General features: G+C 58.8%; 1 protein-coding gene across 3 annotated transcripts in view; it reads left to right on the top strand.

Annotated features, from left to right (window-relative positions):
- Positions 1 to 13,762, top strand: part of EFNB1 (ephrin B1) — a 50,638-nt gene extending 36,876 nt beyond the window's left edge. For all 3 annotated transcript variants that reach the window (XM_021406001.1, XM_021406000.1, XM_021406002.1), the window contains exons 3-5: positions 10,691 to 10,783; positions 11,760 to 11,888; positions 12,649 to 13,762. In XM_021406001.1, coding sequence (XP_021261676.1) covers positions 10,691 to 10,783; positions 11,760 to 11,888; positions 12,649 to 13,037 — 611 coding nt within the window. In that variant the 3' untranslated portion in view covers positions 13,038 to 13,762. The remainder of the gene's footprint in view (positions 1 to 10,690; positions 10,784 to 11,759; positions 11,889 to 12,648) is intronic.

The raw sequence follows: 15,406 nt of genomic DNA, 5'->3' as shown, positions 1-15,406 counted from the left end.
GAAGCGAGCCCCGGCGGTGCGGGGGCCGGGCGGCCGCTGTGCGCTGCTCTTTGGCCCCTGGGTGGGCTGGGGATGCTCCTGTGATCTGCCCGTAGCCTCTGCCCAGCAGCCCCAGGAACTCCTTCTGCCAAGAAATAAAATAGCCAAAAAAACAAAGTCAAAAGTCTCCCGAGCAGACCACCCACGTGTTGTCTTTTTTTTTTTTTTTTTTTTTTTTGTATTCCCCTCTTCCCCCAGCCTGCCTGGACACACAAAAGGATTTTTTCTTCCTTTTCTCCCGCCGGCCCTAAGCCGGGGGACACAGCACACGGCCCCGGCTGCGGGACAGCGCCGTCCCAGCCCCGCTGCAAGCGCCCGCGGTCCCGTCCCCGCCATTCAGGGCCGTCCCCCCCCCCCCGCTCCCCCGCGTCACGTTGGATATGCCAAGCCTCGTTTAGGGCCACTTTTATCACCGAGGGACACTCAGCCCTCGGCTTAGGCTGCTTTAGCGATGAAAAAGGCTTTTGAAAGCAAACGTAACCTCTCCCCATCCTCTCTGAATCCTTGCGCCGAGCCCCTCAATGCCAGCCGGAGGCTTTCATTAAAAGCATCTTTTCTCCCGCGGCTGGACAGGGGAAGGTGATTCCTCTCCCTAAGCCTTTTCATAAAGGAAAAGATGCAGGAGCTCCTGGCTGTGTGGCGGGGCCGTGCACAAAGGCTCGGCAGGGCTGCGGGGATGGGGCACAGTTTGGGTATTTGGTGCTTTGCTCCCATTATTGCTCCTCGGCAGATGTGGGCTCAGGGAAGCCCGTGGGTTCTTGTGTGTTTGGTCTCCTGCAGGTTCCCCCCTGCTTTTGGGGTCTGGTTGGCACCTGGTGATGGGGAAGGGGAGAGGTTCTCTGCGGTGCAGTTCCTGGTTTGCTCTGTGGGGAGGTGAATCCGGCAAAAGCAAATTCTTGCTTTCTGCCTGCTGGGGCTTCCTTCTCCAAGCGCAAAGCCCAGCCTGGGCAGGCTGCTGGGCAGCCAGGGGAGGGCTTGGGGTGGGTTTCCCCTTCAGACCCATGTATGGATGTGGGTGCTGCTGCCATTCCTGGGGTCAGCAGTGAGGCTGCATTGTGTGGGGGGGTTTAGGTAATGCTGATGAGGGAGCGGTCGCTTGTGCATGGCTGTACTGGGAGGAAGGATGGCTCTGAGTGCTTACAAACAAACCAGCAGATGCTCTGTGGGCTTGCAAGAGCAAAACGCTAGAGGAGGTGAGAACTGCAGAGCTGTGCTGTCCTAGAGGTGTTGGTGGGTCCCAGCGATGTCTGTTGCAGGGTCTCAGACCTGGCCATACCTCGTTTCAGCCTTATCTTTTCCAATTTCCTGTGATTTGTTCTGCATCTGTGCGTGTCCTCATCCCTTGTCCAGAAGCATCTCTCTGGTTTTTGGGTGCACCTCCTTGGTGTCCCCCTGTGAGCACCCTGGGCAGACTCGTGCCCTCCCCGTTCCCCCCCGTGAGCAGTGGGAAGGCAGCAGCTGAGTGCCCGTCCTCTGCAGGGTCGTTAGCAGAAAGTGCTGAAGTAGAAGGGAGCCCACAGAAGATGTGCGCTTCACGAACCAAATACGTTTGCTGTTGATTGTTAGTCTTTAAGCCCTTCAATCCATTTTTGATGTAATAATGTTTGTAATCCAATCTAACATTTTTTGGCAGCAGAATTCAGCAAGACCAGATACATTACACCGGCTGTTCCCTTAAACCCCTTGTCTTGCATTTCTGTTTTTAGATGCAATTAGACCCAACCTGGCAAGAGCTATTGTTGTCAGCCATTGCTGCCTCTGCGATGTGGGTCTCATCCCTGGGCCTTTCTTCCTCAGCACTTTTCTATTTCTATTCTAGATTGAATTTTAATGTGGAGAAGAGGGTCACCTGTGTACTGCCAAATGCCAGAATCCTCCTTTTCTTATTCTGTTCTTTTTTTTTTTCTCTTTTTGGGACACGTTGCCGTACTTGCTTGTCCCTTGTGCGCGCAGCCGTGGTGCTGCTGGGGGGCCATGCCGGGTGCCCAGCAGCCACGTGCTCTGCTGCTTTCCTGCTGGTCCCATTTGAATGTGGCCGCTTTCATGTGCTCCTCATCTCCCGTCCCACAACTCGCTGGGTGAAGTCGAGTTGAAAGCAAAAGTGCTGTTTGATGCCGTGATGAGAGCTGTGAACTTCTGCTGATAAAACCCCAATTAACCAACTTCCTCATGCTTCACCCCAATGGGCTGCAGCTGCGCAACCTCCTTGCCCTTGCGACACGGCTGCGGGGATGCGCTCTGGGAACGCCGTCACTGGGCTGCGGGCATGGGCTCCTCCCCGCTGGCTGGTGGATCTAGGGATCCCAGAGCTGTCCCCCAGTTTGGGGGTCCCAGAGCCGTCTAACTTGAGTTTGGAGGTCCTGGAGCTGTGCCTAGGTCTGGGGGTGCTGGAGGTCTGTGGGTGATGGGGTAATGGGGGTTGCCCCACTCAGGTCCCCGCGGGAGGTGGCAGTGGTGTGGGGGACGAGCAGGCTCTCACCGTGCCTGACTCAGAACTTCAAAGCCCCAGTGCTGGACATGTCAAACCCAAATAATGGCCCTTAGACAACACGCGGTTCCTTGTCTCGGAGGCTTGTCTGAAGACCGTGACCACGGTAAATGCGATTTTGTTGAGCCCTGTCCCTTAAGCCTCTGCCTCTTTTCTCTTCTCCTCCTCCCTCCTGACCTTTTCGGCTCAGCGCTGTCCCCGCGCAGCCCCTGGCAGCTGATCTCATGGCTCAGCCTTTCACGGCGCTAATAGGGATGAAAAGCCCCATCAGAAAGGGCCCGCGTCCCCGCGCCCGGCCGGGAGGGCAGTGCCCGGCTCTTTGATCTGCTGCTGCCCGCTGTGCCCCGTTGGTGAGCCCAGCTCCCTGCCAGCAGCACGGGGGGGGTCCTCGGGGTGAAGCGCAACGTTGCCAGGAGGAGGTAATGTCCTCAGCGGTGCTTCCTTCATAGCACAGGAAAAACTGAAGCGTGGCTGCTTTGGGAGTGAGTTTTTACCGAGGCACTTGAAAGGCTGAAGGAGTCTTCAGCTTGAGGATGGCTTGAAACGAGCTCCCAGCGTGTGGGCACGTCTGGGGGTGCGCAGCCGATAAGCACAGGCAGCCGATGCGCAGCGCTTTGTTTTAAATCACTGCTGCTCCCTGAGTGCCCCTCGCACTGCTTTTCCTTTTGCTGCCTGCACACCCACAGTGCTTTCATGGAATCACGGAGTACCCAGAGTTGGAAGGCACCCGTAAGGATCATCCAGTCCAACTCCTGGCTGCGCACAGGACCGCCCAGAAATGCTTTCTTGTCCCTGGGGAGCCACCACCCGAGGGGCTCAACCCCTGCAGGAGCTGTCTGCACTTTTTGCACTGCCGTGGGCTTGCCAGCGACCCTTAGCTCTGACCTGTCCTTATGTGGAATGTGTCATGTGTCACTTCTGCTGTGCTTCTGTGAGCCGAGCCCGTGCTGCGGGCTCTGGGAAGTGCTGCACCACCTGCTCCATGGGACGTGCAGCCCTGCAAGCGAGCTGGGCTCTGGCATGAATGAGTTGCGATATGTAGCTCCTTTCCATCTTTTTTTAATTTCTAATGGTCTGCGTTTTGAAATCCTCTTGGCCGGCCTGTCTGTGCTGGCGGAGGGCTGCCCGGCTGCGTGCTCACCTCCCAAAACTCGCCTTGCTGGGGAGGATGAGCTCGTGTTGCTGTTTGAAGTCGCTTTGCCCTAGGAGTGATGGTTTTGCTGCTGTGTGATGACGCTGTGCTTTGATCCCGGCTTGCCACGTTGGCACTGGTGATTGCAGCCAGTGCAGGGCTGCGGGGCCCTGTCCTCCCTAGCTCTGTGACCACAGAGCAGGTGCTGTGCTGGCGACTGGCCTTGTGCTGAGCATCTCCTGGAAGCACCCGGCTCCCACAGCTCAGAGATGCAGCAGCCCCGCATCCCGGAGCAGGGCTGGGAGCAGGAGAGTGGTTGGGGCTGCGTGCCATCCCAGCTGCGGGGCTGTTTGCACCCCTGTAGCCCTCCCCCCTGCCAGCAGATTCCTGGTGTGCATGCAAAGCGTGTGCTTTCCTCTTGGCTGTCCCGCAGCGTGCCCCGTGCCCGCTACCTCCCTGCTGCTTTCCACCTTCTGCATCTCCCACCCGCAGCCAAGCCCAGCAGATCCCAGCCCCAGCACATCTGCACACACATCGGCTGCTCTGCTCCCTGGTAACTTTGGGTTTGCTCTGAGCCCCCTCCAGCTCTGCATCCGGGCAGTGCTGACGCAGCCCCGCTGAGCCCGCCGCGGCCGTCCGTCTCCGTCCGTCTGTCCTTCGGGGCCCCGCGACAGATTGCTTGGTCGGAGTCACAGATGTTTTGCTACCTAACCAAGGAGATTTACACCCTGTTAAAACTCAATAAGTGCTTTCCTCCTGCCCGGGTCCCAGCGGGGCCCACAAATGACTCTGGCAGAGCATCAGGTGGAGAATTACATGGCACTTTTTTTTCCTGTGACGTGCAGCTCGCTGCTCAGAGCTGCCCCCGAGCCTCTGCAATAGTCTCTCTCCTCCTGACGCTGCCTTTTTTTGGCAGGGGGTGGATAGATGTAGGACAAAGGCTTCATTCTGTGACCTGATCCCACGTGGACTCTCAGTGTGCTGGATGCAGGAGAGCGTGCAGCTGAGCGGTGCTGCTGCACTGAGCAGTCCTTTCTGGCCCTGACGAGGTTACCTGCCGCGTGGCTGTGACTCTTAATTACAGTGCTAATTAGAGCTGATTATAATTTTTCCATCAAAAAGCAGCTTTTCTGGGAAATCACTTTCTCGATGTCATCACTCGTATTCAAGCATCTTCCTCTGTGTGGCACCTCGGTTCTTGCCCACGGACAGCAGCAGAGCACCGCTCCCAGGGGGGGGGCAGGTGACCATGCAGCCAGGGCACTGAGAAGCAAATCTCTTGTTGTACAATTCCCTCTGCCACATTGAGCTCATCGCCTGGTGTGTGGTTTGCATGTAGAGGGGAGGCAGGAGCCCAGCAGAGCTCGGCGGTGTGCGTCTGCTCTGCAGGCTGATGCCGTTCCCACGTTCTGTTCTGCCTGTTCGTGTGCATTCTCACCTACCCCTGCTGGAGCTGTGCTTCGTGGTGCAGCTGCCTCTCTCTAAAGGATGGGGTTAACAAAGTGTTTTATTGGTCCTGGTGGTGGCTTGGCCCTGACCAGCAGAAAGCTTCGCTCACCCCAGACAGACCCAGTGCAACCACTTAACGCTTTCCAAGGTGTATCTGAGCCCGGTAATATTCACCAAGCAGTGTGCTAACGATTTGCTGGAGCAAAAATAGCTCTGTCTGGAAGGTGTGAGTCCTGCAGGCATCCAGCAAAGGGTGCAGCACAGGATCCATCCTGCACGGCAGCTCCGGCTGCTGCGCTTGCACAGGGCTGGGGCACTGCGAGCAGGGAGGACGCCTGCTTGGTTCAATGTTTTATTTACTTACAGCTACGTTTGTTTATTTCTATATTTATATGTATATATTTATAGATGTATATTTAATTCTCAGCATACATCTGTTTATTTATTTATCCAGCCCCTTTCTACATAGCCAGGTACACACCCAGGGCTGCCTGCTTGCTGCTGGTGGGTGGCAGCGCACCTGCACGTCCCCCTGCACTCACTGTCAGTGCTGCTTCGTGCTGGCCTCTCCCCTCTGCGTGGGGCCGTGCCCGTGCTGGGTGAAGCCATCAAAGCCGCCTTTGCTGGTGGCTCCCAGCTGTTGTTGGGGTTGGTGCTGGAGGAGCCGTGATGCGCGCGTGGGTCGCGGCGGCGGGGGCAGCAGCAAACGGTGCTGGGAAGTGAGAAGGATTCGAGCCTCACTGCTTTTACAGGCCCAGCTCGTGCGTTCCTGGGATGGTGCGTTCTGTAGCAAACACCCACGTTTTTCTGCGCTCTTTGTGGGACCCCGAGAAGCAAAGAGGAGGAGGCAGGGAATGAACAGGGAGCGCTGCTCATGGAACTCAGCTCGGGGTTAGGACGGTGCCGGGGGCTGCAGGTCCTCGAGCTCTGGGATGCCTGCGGGGGGAGCAGACCCCATTGCTGCCGTCAGCGTGGGCTCTGCTGCGAGCGGGGCTGGGCTCACTGCCTGCCGGCCGGCTGTGTGAAACCCAAGCCCTGTGCCTCCTGCAGCAGCCCGGGGCCGGCCTGGCTGCGTGCACATTGCTGGGGCTGCGGGGCCCCTTCCCGGCGCAGCTGCTGTTGGGATCGGAGGCGGCTCCCGGCCCCGCTGGCAGCCCGACAGCTCCGTCCCCGGGGTGTGGGGAGGGCGCGGGGGGCTGCGTGCGGGGCTCAACTCCCCGCAGCATGGATGGGGAGGGGTAAAGTAATGGGGGTCATCGCAGGAATGCGGGCCGGTGCCCCAGGGCTTGCAAGGTGGCATGTGTGACCGAGCGCGGTGTCCTCGCTGGGGGAGCTGGCAGTGTCCCTGCGCTCCTGCAGCGATGTGCTGGCCCCAGGGGGGAGGATGAAGCGAGGTGCTCTGGGATTGGGCTGAGCACCGCTGCAGCACATGCAGCAACGCAACACCCGCAGCGTGGTCTGCGAGGGTGCAGGAAACAACTAGAAAGATGGGAGGGGAGGGAGGGTGGCACGAGCTGGGTTTTTGTTGCAAACCTTCCTGGAGTGTGTTTGCAGATCTGCACGGGATCTGCACCCAGAGGTGCGTGAGGCGTGTGCAATCCGAGTGCAGGGCTTGGGGCTCACCGAAAGGAAGGGAAATCCGCCGTGAGCACCGGCGCGGGCTGTGAGATAGAGTGTGGAAACCTGAATCTTTGACACTTCTGGGGGCGAGGGGAGGGCTGCAGGCCAGCGGCCGCGCCGTATCCATGCGGTACTTGGCTGGGTCTGGAGCGGGGCTGTTGTACACAGATGGAAGAGTAATTAAGAATAATAAAAGGAAAGAGACTTGGATTCGCTACAGTCTCAGCACATTAATTGTGCTTTGGGGCCCAAATCATAACGGAGCCCTGCTAGAGGGAATCCAGAAGAGAAACCAAACGTCTCGCTCTGTCCAAGGCTGACCGTTTAAGAGACCCTTGCCTTTATCTGCTGCCAGGTATTACTTCCAGAGGTTCCAACTTGCCAAAACCGAGCTCTTGTCTGAAATATTTTTAGTGGAGGAAACAAAGCGATGGTGCAGCTCTAAGTGGAGTGGTAGGAAGGCGGAGAGGATGCATGGGGAGTGCAATGGGACAGGAGTGGGAGTGCTGCTGGGGATCCCTCCCATCCCCATAGCAGGTCTGTACCCATCCGTTGGGGTGTGTCACGGGCTGGTGCTGGGTGCTGTGTGGATCCTGTGCCCAAGGACTGAGGTGAGCGGTGCCAGCCTGCTGAGGTCCTGCCTGTGCTCCACACAGGCTGAGCATCTCTTCTAAATTGACAAGCAATTACATGGTTAATAGTATCAATGTTAAATCCTCATCGCTCAGCAGCCTGAGGCTTAATGCTTCATTAAGGCAAAGGCATCTAATAGCTCTCCGGGCTGGGAGCTGCGCTGTCTTTAAGCCCGAGTAGAAGTGATTTGTCTGGAGGCTGCTTTTGTTCCCTAGGTCCTACAAGGAGCTGCAAATCCCCTCAGATCCACGGGGATGCAGGAAGGTGGCTCTGCACCAGGTGCTGCTGTACCCAGCCCTGCCACTGCCCGCACTGCCGGGGTGTGAGATCTGCTTCTTCCCATCCCTGCATCTCCCCAGCTGCCCGTTCAGCTCCATGCATCGCTTGGGGGTCTGCCCTGTGAGTCACCCCAAGGCCTTGGGGCTGCCTGCAGCCTCCAGCTGCCCCGTGCTGCTGCGGGGATGCAGGGATGCAGTGCACAGAGGGGCAGCGGGTCTGACCCTGCCCGGTGCCACGTGTGGCTCTGCGTCATTTCTGCGCTTGCCGTTACTGGCTGTCTCCAGCATCTCACCCAAGCAATAATCTTCTCACTGAACCCTCTGTGCAGTATGGATATTGAGCCTTTCTCTCCCGTGCATTGCTTTGCGTTTGGTGATGCCGAATTTCAGCTGCCATTTCAAATCTGTGCTGCGCAGTGCCACCACAGCTCTGCACCCATCCTAGCAGCTCTTATCAGCAAGACCTGGAGATCACCTGTGAGCTTTCATTTCATGGCTGGGAACGTGCTTCCCAGGTTGCACGCTGCTCCTGAGCCACTCCCGTGGCTGCTGATATTCAGTGAGCAGCAAGGCATGCACATCGGCTGGTGGTGCACCTGCCAGCTGCCCTTCTCTCTTCATTCCAGCCAGATTTTTAGATGCATTGGACAAAGGGACTTTTTCACACGGAATATCCTTATTTCCTTGCTTGCCCTTCTCCAGGAGCCCCGCCAACCCACATGGGGATTGCTCGGGGTGCACGGGCTCTCGCCACTGCATCCTGTGTCACTGGGATGTGGCCGTGCTGGTTGCACTGCTGGCTGTGCTTTGGCTGTGGCCTATTTTGAGCTGAGGGTGCACGTCCTCGTTTCAAGCCTGCTTCAAGAGGCTGCACTGCAGACGACAGCCATGGTTTTTGTGAGTGTTTCGCCCTTTTTGCTGCCCCTTTCATGTTCCCTCAAGTAGCTGCTTCATTTTTTTTTGTGGCTCCCCTTTCAAAGCTACTTTTTCTCCTCATAATTATTATGATCAGGATAAGAAGAGGCTCCTTCAACAAAGTCTTGCGTGCTGCTTGGGAGAAAGGATGCTCAGCTGTGTCCTCTTCAGCCCGTCCATGTGATTCTCCATCTGGCACTCTTTTATATTGTTTGAACATTTAATATTTTGGTCGTATCTGAAAGCGATGTCTGCGGAGTTATTTTGGAGGAATCAACGTCTCCCGTTGCTGCCACGTGCTCTACCTTTGCAAGGTCTCCAGTGCTGCAGCCATGCTTTGTTTTGGTCGTTTTGCTCTCATTAGTTATCACCTCCTAAATAAGACCTCATGGGGTCTGTGGAGGTGCTTGCAGTGCCGCTCCCCCAGCCCTGCTGGCCTGTGTGGGGCAGGGTGTTGTGATGCTCCTGGCAATGAGATGTGTGGACAGGCTGCAGTTTGGGGTGAAAGCGGGTGGAAATGGGTCTGTGCCCAGGAGGTGCTGCCCGGCTCCTGGCTGTGGGAGGGTGTTGCCCCGTTCCCAGGTGCAGGATTGGGGTCTGGCAGATGGAGCAGCCCCAGATGTGCGTGGAGCAGCCCGTGTCCCCTTTCGGTGCAGCGTGATGCCGGGCAGGGAAGCTGTACATGGAACATCTTGGTTTATCTCACCCCAAAAGCAGTGCCTCTGGCCTGGGAGCACGGAGCTGCCGTCTGTGCTGCAGGAATGAGCTCCCTCAGATGTTTCTATGGGCTGTTTGAGCCTGAACTCAGCTCAAGTTGGGAAGAGCTCACGCAGGCACTGGGGGACGTTTCTCCGCTTTCCCCGTACATGGATTTATGCTGACAGCGCTCCTATCAAACCGACGTGTGCAAGTCCAGCTCCGTCCATGGGCTGCTGGCTGCCCGAGCAGCTCTGATGAGCAAAACACTCACTGAGGTTTGACTGCAGGGAGAGTTTTGGACTGAGCAGAGGGCTTGCAGCCCCAGCCCTGGCGTGGTCCAAGCTCACTTTGCGAGCTCAGCTGTGTTCCTAAGGGCTCCAGCCCCACAGGGAGATGGCATCAGAGCTCCCATAGCTCTCAGACCTGCCCTGGCCCTGCTGCAAAACATTACCCATTCCTCATCCTGTAATTGTCACTGTGCCCTGAGGTGTTCCAGAACTGTAGGGATGTGGCACTGAGGGACTGGGCCAGTGGGCATGGTGGGATGGGCTGCAGTTGGGCTTGGTGACCTGAGAGGTCTTTTCCAGCCTGAATGAAGCCTATGATGCTAAGGCTGCCCGGTGGGTGCTTGACCCGATTGGTTTGGTGGTTTCCCCTCTCGTGCTCCATCCTGCTGTGGGTACCAGGGGACGCAGCTCGCTGTGTTCCCACAGGAGGGAGGCTTAAAAAAATCTGTGCCGGCTAAAGAAAAAAGTTAATGTGAATTTAACTGACTTCTGCCCTGCAATTAAAGCCATTCGAGCCCATTGGGGCTCTGAGTTTACATTCTTTACTGAGGCACAGTGTGTAATTATATATGTATAATTTAAACTGTGCATATGCATGTGTTCCTATTATACACCAAGGAGCAAAGGAAATTATCCGGGAATTAAAGGGGGAGGAGGGCGCAGGCTCTGAGAATGGCTCACTTGTGTGGATGTGGCGGCGGGGGGAAGCTGGAGGGATCACATCCTCACCGCTGCCAGCATCTGTGGGCGAGGCGTGCCCGGTGCTGGCTGCAAGGGGAGCAAGGAATAACCCTTCGTGTTCTTGTGCTGCACCTGGTGGGCACTGCGCTGCGGTCAGAGGCACCTGGAGCTGCAGAGGGTGAAACCTCCACGCGCTCGTTGGCTGCTGCTTGCTCTGCAGTGCTCTGCACGGCTCCTGATGGGTGAACGTGTGGGCAGCGTTCACGCCGCCTTATGGAAACAACCCCGAGATGGTGGTGGAGGGTGGGAGATGCGCGGAGTGGCGTACACGGTTTTTTTCTCTGCCTCTTGGGATTTTTCTACGCTGGTCCAAGGCGACTGGCCGCAGATGGGAGAGCTGAATAAAGCCAGCTTGTCAGCGCCCTGTGTTCCTTACAGCTCCATAACCCCCCGCCTCTCGCCCTTACAGCCACCTCTAACGGGACACTGGATGGCCTGGAGAACCGGGAAGGAGGGGTCTGCCAGACGCGCTCCATGAAGATCGTCATGAAAGTGGGGCAGGGTGAGTGCTGGTGCGCGGGCACCCAAGCTCCTGGCGCAGGAGAAGGGCTTCCTGTGGCTGTGCTTGGTCTGAGCAGGGGGAGCTGAGGGCCGAGGAGCTGCTTTGTTCCTCGCTAAGGTTGTCAGCTTGAATTGGTTCTGTTTTCCTGCAAATAAGTTGCAGCTTGCAGCAGGCTGCCATTCCCAGGGTGCTCATCGTCCCTCCACACCCACAGAGGAACTGAAAAGCCTTCCCATTTCCCTCTCTGCCCAGCCGCCATCACAGACCTGCAAGCTGTCCTCAAATGGCTTTGCTTCCTGATGCGGCTTCCCCCAGCTGTGTGTTATGGCAGCCTGTCTTTTTGGTTGGGAAGCTGAACCAGGGCCCCAGTCCCAGCACGTGCTTGTTTCTGGATTCTGGGGACGGTGAGGCCAGGCCAGTTGCTGCTGGGAGTATGGACAACTTCCAGAGTTGGTTCACTGGGCTTCAGGGGCTGTGACCCCAGAACCTCCATCCCTGGGCTGCCGAGTGCCTCCAGCTCCATCCACGCCACAGGCCTGTGCTCGCCCCGCTGTGGATGCAGAGCTCCTGCTGCCTGCTTCTCATTATTTTGTTTTCACTTTGGGGCCAGTATTTATAACAAACAAAAGAGGCAGCGCTGCGGCCTTGGCAGCCTCCCTTCCTTTGTGGTCCTCCTGCTGCCCTGCGAGGAGCGCGCTGCAGCCCACGCACGGGGGGTTGGAAAGCATGAAAAGGCATCGGGGAGTGGGACAGGGGTGGGGAGCAGCTTCCCCCAAACCCTGCGTCCTCGTGCCTCTTCCAGGAGGAGCCCAGCCGGGTGATGTTCCCTGGCCGCGTCCTTGTTCCTAGGTTTTCTTACCGCTGGGCTTGCCCCAGCTCTCATACGTTTAAGCCGCAGCAGAGTGGCTGTGTTGGGGTGGCCAGCCGCGGCAAGGTTGACTTGAGATTTCTCATCCATCCCTTCTCTTCCCCCAAGATCCAAACGCGGTGATCCCGGAGCAGCTGACGACGAGTCGGCCCAGCAAGGAGGCAGACAACACCGTGAAAATTGTGACACAGAGCCCGCGCCACAAGGTCCCCACGGTGGAGGAGCCCGGCAAGCCAGGTAGCTTCTGCAGGAATGTGCTGCGCGGGCTGGGGCTGTGCTGCCTGCAGGGAGGCTCCGGGATGAGTTTGGCGTGGGTGCTGCAGGATGCTGGGCATTGCATCCCTGCACCTGCTGCATCCCTGCATCCCTTAGCATCTCCGCACCCCCAGCATCTCACACCCCGGTTCTGCACATGGTGGCCCAGTGAGGTGCTGCTGAGCGGAGCTCCCAGGCGGTTCTCCCGGCTCCAGGCTGTGCTGGCAGCAGTGCAGCAGAGAAGTGCTGTTTCAGCACGCTCCTCCTCCTCCTCCTCCTCCCTCTGCTGCCCATCTGTTCCTCCACGTACATCTGAGAGGTTTTGGAGGAGTTGAGGTCCTTGGGTTTTTGAGCCGAACCAGTGTGAAAGCCCTTTGAAGGTGGTTTCCTGAGTTCCTGACCCTGCTGAGAGAAAAGTGAAATCAGATGAAGTCGGGAAAAGTTGCTCTTTTCTTCTCCTGCGGTGCAGCCAGCCAAGTGACCGCCCCTCAGGGGCCCGGAGCTGCCGGGGCCAGGGTCAGCGGGAGGTGGGGGTCAGTCATCGGATATTGCAGGGCTCTGGGCCCCAGACTCCACCATCATTTCTGCGCACAGAGCTCCCGAGGTGCGCCCTGGTCACGGCCCGGAGCTGAGCCATGCGCTGGGTCCAGGGGGAGGGGATGGGGGTGAGATGTCCCGTGTGGGGTGGGACAGGGCAGGGAGCCCACCTGCTCACACTGATGCCCATCTCCCCTCCTCACAGGCTCCGTCAACCAGAACGGCCAGGAGACCCAAGGTCCCAGCGACGGGTTCTTGAGCTCCAAGGTTGCCGTTTTCGCTGCCATCGGCGCGGGCTGCGTCATCTTCATCCTCATCATCATCTTCCTCGTCGTCCTCCTGATCAAGATCCGCAAGCGGCACCGGAAGCACACGCAGCAGCGGGCCGCAGCCTTGTCCCTCAGCACCTTGGCCAGCCCCAAATGCAGCGGGAACGCCGGCTCAGAGCCCAGCGACATCATCATCCCCTTACGGACTACAGAGAACAACTACTGCCCGCACTACGAGAAGGTGAGCGGGGACTACGGGCACCCCGTCTACATCGTGCAGGAGATGCCCCCGCAGAGCCCAGCCAACATTTACTACAAGGTGTGAGGAGCAGCCTGGGCACGCCACGCAGGAGCGCCCGGTGGGGCCGGCAGCGGGAGGCGGCGTCCCGGCCCTGGCACGGCACGGCGCGGGAGCACAGAGGTCTGGCGCTCGGCAGCGCCGCGCTCGCCCGTGCGCTGCCTCTCCCCCTTTGTATTTAGTTTTGTAGTTCTCAGCTTTTGTAATCCCAAGACTTCGAGGGTGAGCTGCCAGCATCCTCCTCTCCTGCTCCGGACTGCGGCTGCAGCGTGCACCCTGCCTTCCCGCGCCCGCCTGCACGCCGCTGGCACCCGCGGACTCCCACCTCCCCTTCTGCACTTTGGGATTTCCCCTCGTCGCCTCCACGCCAAGTGCCCGTGCAGGGGCCCGGGAGCTGGGACGGACGCCGAGAGGAGCAGCGAGGAGCCCTGGGAGGAGGAGGATGCTTCGCCCAGGTGCCGAGATGCAGAGAACTGTGCAGGGAGGAAGCTGGCAAACCCGATTTACTACTACTACTATTATTATTATTATAATTATTTTAATTTTTTGTAACATTTTTATTTTTGTGAATCGTGGCGGGACCCCCGCCCTGGGCACATGCCGCCGCCTCCTTCCAGCACCCCGTCCTGCTGGCGCAGGCAGATCCACCGCTGCCGTTTTAAACTTTTGTGTTCGTAGCTGTTGACTCTTGTTTTAGTCTCTTTATAAAAAGAAAGAAAGAAAAAAAAAAAATCACATAAATGATGTCTCAAGCATTCAGCGCGTGGGGGTCCGAGCGCTCCTCCTGCCCATGGAGCAGCAGCGATCCTGGGCATCCCCAGGGCATCCTCCTGCCCAGGGCTCCGGGCAGAGGAAGGCTCCGTGCAGGTTCCCGTCAGGCTGGGACTGCTGGAAGCGAAATGTGGAGCACCTGGGGGCGGAGGGAGGGCAGGGCTGGCGGCACGTCCCTCATCACAGCTCCCATCCCAGAGCTGGGGCTGCAGGTGGCCGCCCCAGGGTTCAGCCCTTCAGCGCTTCTTGGAAAGGAAAACTGGAAAGCAATCGTGCAGGACGTTACCAGGAGGAAGCTGATGTCTGGGTCACCATCCATCCATCCATCCATGCATCCATCCATCCATCCATCCATCCATCCATCCAGGCAGGTCTGCTCGCCCTTGGGGAGCTTCCCCCCCTCCTTGTCACCCCAACCGCGTCGTGCCCTGGCGCGTGTTTGCAGGGCAGGTGTTGCTGTGCCGCAGCGCTCGGTGCTCCGCATGCAGCCATCCTGCAGCCAGTGATGCAGTGGCCTCAAGCCCAGCCCCCCTGGGTGCTCACCCAGCCCCTCCATCACACCGCGCTGTGCCGCTGCCCGGCCCATCTCATTCCCCGAAGCGGAAGGGCTGTGCCTTGGGCTGTCCTGGTGGGACGCTCTCGGCTTTCTGCCACCCTGGGTGCACGCTGGGGCTGGCGATGGCAGCCCAGTGCCCTGCCTGACCCAGCCCTCGCGTTCCTTTTTCCTTTCAGAAGTAGCTGCTTTTGCTCAGGGAGTGAGTGCCAGGCGATGGAGGCTGCTGCCCGCCGTGTGCCCCCGGCCCCGCTTCTCGCCCTGCTCCGAGCACGTGCCAGCGGCCCCGAACCGGGCTGGGAAGTGCCCAAAGAGCGAGAGAGCTGCTCTGCCAAAGTGCCTTGATGAGGAGAGGGCTGGGGTCGGCAGGAGGGGGCGGCCCCGCGGTGCCATCGGGGAGGGGCTGGGGCAGGAGCGTGGTCCTGAGCGGAGCATTCCTTTGTGTTGCTTTGGTTGTGTTGTTTTGAGGTCGGGATGGAGCAGCGTGGGTGACCCCAGCTCCCCTCCCCCGCCGTGGGCGTCCCTTCTCCTCACCCCCCACAGAACACCCTCCAGACCCCCCCGAGCCCTTTGCCTTCCCCTGCGGGTGTCTATGCAGATGCTGCGCTGTGCCGGCGCTGCCCCGGGGCGCGGGCTCCGCTCTCCATCGCGGAAAATTGTGTCTTAAAAAAAATAATTTTTTTAAAAGCCCCCAAATCCCCCCAAAATAACGATACGGAGGTCCCCAAGAGCTGGGGCAGCGGGGGGGGGAAGGAGGAGGAGGGGCCACAGAGGAGGAGTTGGAGGTGATACGTGGAGGGAAGGGCCGGGCGAGGAGCCCCGTGCCAAAAGCCAAGGGCCGCGTCGTCGCGGCGGTCCCCGAGCAGCCACGTCCCCGTCTGCAGCTCCGCGGTGCTGCTGGGATGCAGGTGGCGATGGGCAGAGCGTGTAAATACGTGTGCGGGGAGCGGGGAGCAGGGAGCGGGGAGCGAAGCTCTCGGGTCCGGCTGAGCCCTCGGTGCTGCACCCCGGCACGGAGCGTCCCCGCCCGCTGAGAGCGCTGCGCTCGGTTTTGCTTTGGGTTTTCTTTTTT

Source organism: Numida meleagris, chromosome 8, assembly GCF_002078875.1.
Source record: "Numida meleagris isolate 19003 breed g44 Domestic line chromosome 8, NumMel1.0, whole genome shotgun sequence".
Taxonomy (NCBI): domain Eukaryota; kingdom Metazoa; phylum Chordata; class Aves; order Galliformes; family Numididae; genus Numida; species Numida meleagris.
This window is presented reverse-complemented; position numbering and strand designations above follow the sequence as displayed.